At 38.6% G+C, this 10,084-nt stretch overlaps 1 protein-coding gene across 10 annotated transcripts in view; it reads right to left on the bottom strand.

Moving 5' to 3' along the window:
* Positions 1–2,226: 2,226 nt before the first annotated feature.
* tjp1b (tight junction protein 1b) overlaps positions 2,227–10,084 on the bottom strand; it is a 105,756-nt gene continuing 97,898 nt past the window's right edge. For 7 of the 10 annotated variants that reach the window (XM_008411994.1, XM_008411995.1, XM_008411999.2 and 4 more), the window contains 6 exons: positions 9,699–9,914; positions 8,697–8,833; positions 7,524–7,995; positions 6,629–6,846; positions 5,289–5,432; positions 2,227–2,442 (listed from right to left, as the gene is read on the bottom strand). In XM_008411994.1, the coding sequence (XP_008410216.1) occupies positions 2,348–2,442; positions 5,289–5,432; positions 6,629–6,846; positions 7,524–7,995; positions 8,697–8,833; positions 9,699–9,914 (1,282 nt within the window). In that variant the 3' untranslated portion in view covers positions 2,227–2,347. The remainder of the gene's footprint in view (positions 2,443–5,288; positions 5,433–6,628; positions 6,847–7,523; positions 7,996–8,696; positions 8,834–9,698; positions 9,915–10,084) is intronic. The other 3 variants (XM_008411997.1, XM_008412003.1, XM_008411996.1) reach the window with 2 other exon arrangements.

Here is a 10,084-nt window from a genome sequence, read left to right as displayed (position 1 = left end):
AACCAGAGGATTTTTCTGCTAAAAGCTCCAGCTGCTGTTTTCCTGAGCTCCACCAGATGTTTGCTAATCGCTGCTGGCTAGTCTGAAGGAGCTGAATGGTTGCCATGGCAATTCAACATGGAAACATGCATGACAGAATCACAGCAACTCGCCAGGTATGTTGTTGATGGGGGACTAACAGCAAAACTAAAAGAAAAAGTTAATTTTACATAATTTTACATTTACATAATACTGCCCCTTTAAATACCACAAATAAAAAACTTCACAGAAACCCTTACAGGTTGAATTAATCTGTCCTGAGTTTAAAATGAAGTTTTTCAGTATGAAAAATCGTTTCTTGATCTATTCATGTCATTTAAAACAAAGAAATATATGCTTACAACCTGGAAATGTTGCAGGCGTTCACACCAGTCATCTCAGTAAATTAGATAAATATTAAATATGTTTTTGTCAGCGATTAAATTCAAAAAGTGAAACTTTATGGACTCGTTAAAGCTGACGAGCTTAAAAGAACAAATCTGAATATTTCATAGAAGAGCTAAAAACAGAAGATTTTAAGACAGAACTGTGACCCAGATACAGTAAGGGAAAGTTTATAGAATGTGAGCAGAAAGTTGTGTGGAAGGAAAATGATCTATAATTGTAATTATTCCTTATTTTGATAAAGTTTCACTTAATTACTGAAATAAACTACATCCTGGAGATGTGCATAAAAACATTAGAATAAAACAACCCTTTACTTTATAAATGAATTTATTTAGTAATACAGTGGTATACTTAGAAATGTGTTGCAAAGAAAAAAGAACCAAAACTGAACAGAAATAAAAATCAAAATAAATAAAAAGAATGTCGGCCACACGGGAAAATAAAACTAGAGTTGGTTTGAAGCTGTGTTATCATATCAAAAGAAAAATAGTACTGATGTGCCATAATAAATCGTCTATTAGTACAAAAATACATTTCAGGGCACACAATACCGCATCCAGTATCACAAATAAAGGAAGGGACCACTCTTCAAAGCAGCCCCCCTCAAGTACATCTTTTTAAAATCAGTTAAACCAAGCACTTCTCTAGTTTGTAAATAAGAATAAAAAGTTTTCTGACAGTTAAAAATGCCTTAAGTAGTGTATCTGTCTGTGTGTATATGTTGGTAGAAAAGTTGGACTTATTACTGCGTATGTCAGTTCCAAGGCTCAGGGGTATAACCAGAATATAAACATAACCAATGTAACCACTTCTTCCTCTTTTTTTTTTTAAACAAACCATTTTCTCTTTTATACAAAATAACAAAGATGTACAAAAGGTCATTTACAGAGAACCAAGGCCATATGCTAGCAGTATGTACAGCCACGTCTTTTAAACATCTTCGAGCTTTGTGTATTTCCTCAGATTTCATATGCATAGCAGTAAAAGAAAGCATACTGTTTATTTTTTTTTTTTTAAATCGTCAGCCCCAATTATTCTGTGTGCTAAATCCAAGAGAAATGCAGAAACACGTTGTTTTTTTTTTGTTTTTTGTTTTTCCCTCCGCGCGGATAATCGTTACAACTCAAGGATCCGATGTTTTTGAAGGTTTTCACTGAAAAGTTAATATGCAGATAAGGCATCACTGCTTGCAGTGTAACGATGGGATTTCCTGTGTTGAACTTAGTCGTTAGCAGGCTTCTGGACCTGAGTCGTAGCACATGCATAGATCTCTAGACAGCAGGAGTTTCTGGAAAATCAAGTCAGTATATTTATCTACGGTAAAACTTTTTTTTTTTCCCCCCTACAAAAAAAAAAACAACAAAAGAAAGAAAATAAAACAGCAGGTTAAATCAGAGAGCGCTCCGTTTCCAAACAAACGGGGAATCTGATGCTAACGCTTAATACTTTCATTATTTTTCTACGTCTTCCTTCGTGAAGTCCTCGGAGATCCTTCGCAAAAACAAAAGTTTTGCTTATATAAATTTAGCTGTTTGTGTTTTTTTCTCTTTCTCGTCTTTACAGCACACAAAATCTTGTTTTCTTCTTCTTTGTCGCACCACTGCAACCTTTTACAAAAAATGAGCTAAAAATGTCAAAATGAGATTATCCAGTCCTGTAGCAATGGTCATGCATTCCAACTTCAGTTCCTTAGATTAAATAACTTGTTTTTTTTTTTTTTTGCAAGCTTTGAAAGCACCAAAAACAAAAAAATGAAGAAAAAAAAAGAGGAAAATGAACAAAAGTCCGGCACTCCTCCAACTCGCTTTGTGTGAGCGTTTCTCTGCTATTTAAAGTTATGGGGCACAGTAAACAACGTGAGAGGAAGGAGTTCATACCCGACCGTTCAGCACATTCGTTAACAGGCCAGCTGTCGCCGTCTTCAGAAGTGGTCAATGAGCACAGACACGCAGTTTGCACCCACCAGGTAGTTCGGATCTCCAGGGAGAGATTTGTTCTGCCAGGTTTTAGGATCACCTGCAGGGAAAAACACAGCCGGAGTCAGAGGTGCAGAAATGAAACAAACTTATGCTGATAACCTTAAAGTTTGTAAAGCTGCTTTGGGTAATAATGAAATAAAATCTGACTTAAGATGTAATGAAACATCATTAAAATAACAATATGTGATAAATGATGCAAAACGAAACAAATCCTTGATTACATTTTGAATCATTTCGCCTTTAAATGACATTTAGGTCAATACTGTACAACGGCGTATTACAAGGATTGTGTGTAGAAAAAAAAGGGAGGAAATCACCACCAAAAGATCCCAGAAATTGTTTAGAAAAAACTCAGAAATTTTTAGATTAAACTAAAGGAAAAAAATTGGAAACTTCAGAGTTTGGAAAGTCAAAACCCCCCGAAACTTTGAGGTTAATCTCAGAGATTTTCGGGGAAAAAAATAAAATAATTTTTTATTTTTCTGAATTTCTAAAGTTGAAAATTTTCAATCAGGAACAAAAATTTTTAGGTTAATAAAAACTTGGAAATTTTCTGAGTTTCAAAAGTCAAAACCTTTCCACATAAAACAGAATTTTTTTGATTAATCTCAAACATTTTCTAGAAAAAAAACCCATGGAAGTTTCTGATTTTTAAAAGTTGAAAATTAATTAATTTAAATAATTAATTAATTTCTGCTCTAAATGTTATTCTTTCAGAAATTGAATAATCGATTAATCACGATTAATTGTTTCAGCCCTAAAGGGGGTGATTGTCTATTTACAGATCACGGGTTTATTAAAATCCGATTTCTTCAGCAGACTAAAAAATGTAAAAATGTTGTGAACACTCAGCCACGTCCGCAGACGGAGAGAAATACGAGGCGACTGTTAATTTCCTCAGACTGAACAAAGATCCGAGAATAAGCAGCGTTTTTGTCAGAGGCGTCACAAAGGAAACCTCTGTAACCGGGTCGGGCCGACGCTGATGTTCTCGGCTCCAGAGCCGCAACAGAATGATGAAAAACGCGAGTTTGGACCGAACGACGCAGATGAACATGTTTATGAAACATGGCAGGGGGAGAATTGTAATCTGGGACCAAATCTGGTGCCAAGAAAGTTTCCAAAAACTTTAAAAACAAAAGGTTTCCAAAAATCAGGAGTTTGTAAACGTTTCCCACTTTTCAAGGATTTTCAAGGTCAGTTTTCAAACTTAAGTAGCGTTATCCTGGTGGGTTATGTGGTCAAGAGGAACTTCTACAAATCTGACATAATCAAGTTTTCCTTAAAAGTCGTGCATAATTAATGTACAAATAAAAACATATTGCTTTAAGATATTCGACTGAAGAAAGATTTGGTGATCGTATCGAAGAGGGACATCAGCACCGAGTTGTGATTTGTTTTTCTTCATACCAACTGCTGACACATCTGACTCCGTAACCATGGAAACGGGGGATTGACTTTACAACCCGGCGCAGCTGATTAACATCTCAACAGCTCGAATAATCCCAGAGGAGTTAAAAGTACAAACCATCGATCGTAAGGCTCTCTAATGAAACAGCCAGACAGAAATGAAGTGGCAAAAGCAAACGAGGCAGATTAGCAGCGGTGGTCTCATTCATTCACGACATGCTGCTGTGAAATTCATCGTCTCTGCTGCCCAGAAACTGAGCTGCTCGCATCTCATGACAGCCTTCAGTCAGAGGCTTCTTCAGGTTTGTTGCAAAACTGACTGCTACTGGAGATCTTTTATGCCCACAGCATCACCACCCACAACGGCTTTAATTTCCTTTAGGGATAAATACGTGTTTTACATCTAATTAATTTTCTTAATAAACACTTTTTTAATGTTTATTTGATAAAATGTGTAAAAATATGTACAAGTATATATTTGACATAAACAAACAAAAAGAAAGATCAGAATATGTGGAAGCGCTGATTCACCCACAACAGATTATTCATTTCTCTTTTCATCAGGGCTGGGCGATACGGCTTAAAAATATAATCGGATTTTGTCAGACTACATCCAATTCTAATCGTTTTTTTGTCACTTTCTTTTTTTAAAAAGAAATTACAAACAACATAAAATATATTTTGTATGGTCTGTTCTTTGAGTTAAACGATGCAGCATTAGGCCGAGGCTATGGGAATTTTTACTTAATAATGATAATATACTCAGAATATAGACACAATTTTACCAGAACATCTTAAAATTAGGAGAAAAAAATCTTCTACTGGGTTATCAAGACCAGCTCAGTTTATGCGGTTCTTAGACAGACTTAGATTTGTTTGCATAATAATTTAAATATTTACTGATAATAATAATATGAAGCTGAAAACGGTGGCGCAGGGGAAAAGCACAGCCCATGTATTGAGGCCTTAGTCCTCATGCCGGTGGTCGCAGGTTCGATTCCCGGCCTGGCGACATTTGCCGCATGTCTTCCCCCTCTTTCATGTCAAACTACTTTCAAATAAAGGCCACCAGAGCCAACAAAACTAAAAAAACTAAAAAAATAAAGCCTGGACTTAACATTTCGTCGTAGCGTTGACCTGAATTCAAAGTCAAAAAACAAGCTAGTCAATCAAGATGGCGGCTCTGACATCACTCTGAACTATGGAAACCCATTGGTGACAAAAATACAGATTTTCAAAAAATTGAATCTTCAAAAACCGAAGAATTTTATTAATTGTTCAAATCGATTTATCGCCCAGTCCTATTATTCACAGATGAATTTTTCTGCATTTTCTACACAGATTAGATTTATAAGAATTAAATAAGGGGCATAAGGAAAGCTAAAGAGTCCAGATTATCATTTCTGGATCTCCATGTTTGATCAAAGCCAGCCCACAGACCCCAAAAGGACAGAGAGAGAGAGGACAGCATACCCGACGAGGAGTCGGAGGATTTTAGAGCAAAAGACCAACCATCAGGGGTCATAGACGCACAGTGAGGTAAGCGCAGCTCCACCGGCTTCAGGAACTTGAGTCCGTGAGGGCCACACATCACCAGCGGACTTAGCAGCGTTTCTCCTGCACAGAAACACGACAGAATTTAAATTCCACCAACTAAGCAGAGAGAAATTTAGCAGTGGAAACGGATTAGCCTTTAACTAACGAAGCATACCGAAGAGTGTGGGGGCAAAACTCAAGGTCAACTGACTGGACAGCTTGATAAATGAACACGACACTAAGGAAGTTTTCAATTATCTATGGATCAGGTCAAAAGCTAAAAGAAATATTTTGCAATCCAAACAATCATCTTATGGTATTTCACAGGGAAATATTTTCATGCTGGTTTACTCCTTCCAACAATCTTAAAAACGTCCCGATTAACGGGATGCTTCTGTTGTGCTTCCCTGAACAGATTAGGAGAGGTCTATAGACAATTTAAAACATGATTTTTAAATTTTTTGCACAAAATCATCCTTAGATAATCAGACTGAGATGTTTCAGGGCCTCCTGTCACTTTAAATCCAAATAAGCTGCTGATGGCTACGCCTCCCAATGCAATGTTTACACTCACACATAAAAATGGCTGCAAACAAAAAAGAAATTATACAACTATGCATCTCTGAAAAGCAGCAGTGGAGCCTCCTGCACAACCAACAAGAATCCAGCAGGTGGTTTCTGGATGGTGAGTCAACAACAAAACTTTTCCAGCAGCCATTGTAAATACTGCAAAATCATACCAAGTACTTTTGGTCTACTTTCTAATGCAAATATCTTAGTACACAAACACAAAACTAACTTACATGTAACTTTTCAGCAAGATATAATTAGCTACTTTAAGAACATAATTCCTAAAAAGTTCTAGTTCCACAGGTAGATAACTTCACTTATAACAAAACTTTTCAGGAGATCAGGAGATTTTTGAAGTGGCTCATTTTCTAGACACCAAAACACAACTTATTACTGAAATAATGCAAAGTGTTTTTTTTTTTTGTTTTTTTAATGCTTGGGTTGTTTTTAGAAGCAGGAGGTACAAAAATGTTCAAAATGCCAATTTTACATAGTAGGTCCCTTAATATATCAGCAGAAGCTCAGGCCTAAAGAACCTTTTATGTTTTTTTTCCCATATAAAATCTAGGCAAAGTAGCAGAACTAAACTTGACATTTAAAAAGGCTCCTCTAATTACTATCCGGAGCACTTTGTCTTCCAAGGATTTTCTTGGAGGCTGTAAGTCATTCTCTGACATAATCGGGGCAGGGAGGATCCGAGCGCTGACCTTTCTCCTTGTCGAGGGGCGGCAGGATGCTGTTGTCCCGGCACACCTTGAAGTAAATCTCCTGCTCCACGCTCTCGGGAATGGCGCCTTGAGGGATGATGATGCTGACGCCCGTCTCGATGGAGCTCAGGACCCCTCCGTTGCTGTTGAAGATGCCTCGGGCGGTGGCGACCACTGTGTGCCCTTCGTCCTCATCATCGTCGTCCAAGGCGCTGGGGCTGAGGCGGACAAGTCGTAAGGGATCATCAGTCAGAGAGGGAGGCAGAGCAAACCTCCAGGGAAAAGCAGCTGAGTTACAACATCAATCCATCAAGCTTTATTTGTGTATCACATTTCAGCAGCAAGACGGTTCAAGGTGCTTTACATCATAAAAACTGAAAATGACAAAGTGCAATCCAACAGACTCACAAGTTGAGCTCTAACATTAGTTTTCTTCGTTCTGCATGGAGCTTGTTTGTTGTAGCCACCATTCTGGTGCTGGCCTTGATGCTATGATTTAAATTTTAGCTAGCTTCAGGTTTTTACTTAGTTTTAGCTTTTACATGGATTTTTTCACTCTGCCCGTGTTATGTCAACATGCTAGTGCTAACCTATATGCAATCTTTAGCTAGTTTTAGCTTATAAACTGTGTGACCTTGAAGTTTAGCTTTGTATGCACTGCACCGATTTCTAATACTGTCTGGGAGAGATTTTTATATTGTCACCAAAAACATTCACTGCATTTTCACAGGAAATGCAAATGTTCTAGTTTATGTCTGTGTTTTAAAAATGAAATGTTTTGAGTTAATTCAGCTCCGTTTTTCAGAATCGTATCGGTTGATGCTAATCCTCATATCGGCATCGGAAGTGAAAAATGGAGACGCGGTGAGTGCGTCACTGCGCTCTGCTGCCTCACCTTACAGGGACGGCCTTGGGAATGGCGTTGATGTTATTGTGCTGGTATTTGGGCCTGTTGTCCATGGTGCGCGTGAAGGTGTCCAGGCCGCTGTCGTGGTCGAGGGGCTGCGGCGACAGCTGAGGTTTCACTGAGGCGTTGCTCACCACCCCCGGCATGCTGAGGAGGTCCGTTTTCACCTGCGTGTCGTTTGGCAGCAGGTTGTGGTTGAACTTTGGGCTGTCGAACTTGCGCTCGAAGGGCCGGGCCGCGCTGGTGTAAGGCTTGGGGACGTAGCGGTTGTAGCTGGTCGAAGGCGGAGCGCCCAGGGTTTTTGGCAGCGGCGCGTCGGTGCCGTTGACGGGGACTTTGTCGGGGAGGCCTCTGGGTGGCAGGTAGCCGCCTGGCGTGGATTCATCCCTGCTAGTCGGCCTGAGAGCTGCCAGGTCGGGTTTAGGATTCGGGGAGCTCAGTGGCTCAGGGATGGAGTTGGCTGGAAAGGAAGAAAAGAGACAAAATCTTTACATACTCTGACCTTCAGTTTAAAACTAGGACAAAAACAAATAATCCGATTGATCTATTATTGAAATAATTGTCAACTAATTTAGGAATCTGGAGTAAGCAGCCTCAAAAAGCATAATTTGCTGAACTAATAACATGTTTAAAGCAGAAATTCAGCTAAAGTTATACAGAGAATATATACATTTAGAATTTAAAATCTATTTTATTTATTTGTGCAGCACATTTCAGAAACAAGGCATTTCAAAGTCATAAAAACACAAAATTACAAAGTCAAAGAACAAACAGTCAACGATTGAGAAAACCAGTAAATATTTTTCCCCAACCTCATAAAATATGTTGGTCAACGTTTCATTTATTATGGGTCAAAGGTAACCATAATAAATTAAACCATTCTTGATCCAGATTTCAAGAATGGTTGTGTCAGTTTTCCACTGGGTTTGGTCAAAATTTAAATCACTTCAATGAGGATCAGACACAAAAAGTCTTTATTGAGATTTTCCTTGTTTGAAGTATTCAGGCAGGAAATCATTTGAACAATTTATAAATGTAAAAAAAAAACATATTTTAGAGGCGTAATAATTACGATTTAAAGTGCAAGGCACGAACTGGGAGATGTGAGAGGAGAATAAAATGATTATTTGGGTTTGTTTAGGGATTATTTCTACAACTTACCGTCAGCAGGGCTGAGTTTGGACAAGGTGTTGGGTGGGATGGCTGGAGCTGGGGGTCCGTACTGAGCGGAGGGACTGATCTGGGCCAAAGGTTCGTATCGTTTCTCCACTGGGCTCACCTTCTCCACAGACTCAACTCTTTAAGAACATAACACAGTAAATAAAACAACAATCAATGCGACTGCAGGGCTCATATCAGCGTTTCCAGCAGTAAAATTCAAGGAAAGTTTTCAAACTATTCCAGCTCCATAGACTGGAGATAACAAAAAAAATCAATAGAAATGAACAAAACAAGACGTTTTCAATTCGTTATTATATGGTATAATTTAGTACTACAACTGATATGATCTGATGGTGGTTTTCTGCATTTTGCAAACAAAACAAAATTATGTTTTGTTTCTGACTAGTCTGAGAACAAAACTCTAGTTTAACAAAACAATTTGCTAATTTCAGTTAAGTTGTTTAAAGTGTAAATAATAAGATGATCAAGCATCAAGCAGTCACTGAGACATTAGGAATAATAAATATTGATAATATTGAAACAATCAAAGGTAAATGACCTTCATGTTCAAATTAAATGCTTATAGACAACAAACAAAGTTACAAAAAATATTCTTAAAAATTTTCTCTTTACATTTTCTGGTATTTAACAAAAATAAATAATTTTGGTAATTGTAACTGTCCTGAAATAAGAAAGGTTTCGTCTGATTTAGCTTCAGACACTGAGGGAAAACATTTTTTTTCCTTTTTATTAGGTGGATAAAAACCTCTGGTTTCAACTGTAAAACCAGTTGAAACCTGGTTTGAACTGGTTTGAACTGGTTGAAACCAGGCAGGTTGAAGGCTCAGATTGAACTTTATCACCAAACTGAACATGAAGGACTTCGTACAGAAACCAAGCACTTAGTTAAATGGATTAAAATTCAAGCCTTTTCCTGGATTTGAACCCAGTTCAGAGCTCTGGGAACCAGCTGCGCTGCTGGTGCAGGGCGCGCCGTCTGACCTGTTGTAAGGGTAGGACAGCTGGGCGGGTTTGGACAGGTCGTGAAACCGGTTGATACCCGGACTGGGTTGGCCCATTGCCTTGCTGTCGAAGCTGCGCCGGTCGAAGTAGGACAGCTGCTTCCTGTAGTACTCCTCGTCGTCATCTAGGTCGTAGTGGTTGGAGCGCACCACATCATCCAGAGGCTTCGAATGAGGCTTTTGTGGCTCCGGAGCCCTGAAGACAAAAGAGGATAAAATGTGTAAAAGAAAGAATATAAAGCTCTACAGGTGAACTCCGAGTGTCGCTTCAGTCCGCTTGGTAAACCAGGAGGCTTCAGCTGAAGGACGGAAACGATAAATACTGCTGGATGATGCATTGTCCCAGCAGTTATCGCGATACACGAT

The sequence above is a fragment of the Poecilia reticulata genome, linkage group LG6 (assembly GCF_000633615.1).
Source record: "Poecilia reticulata strain Guanapo linkage group LG6, Guppy_female_1.0+MT, whole genome shotgun sequence".
Lineage (NCBI taxonomy): Eukaryota > Metazoa > Chordata > Actinopteri > Cyprinodontiformes > Poeciliidae > Poecilia > Poecilia reticulata.
Note: the sequence above shows the minus strand (reverse complement) of the source record. Positions and strands in the feature narration are given on the sequence as shown.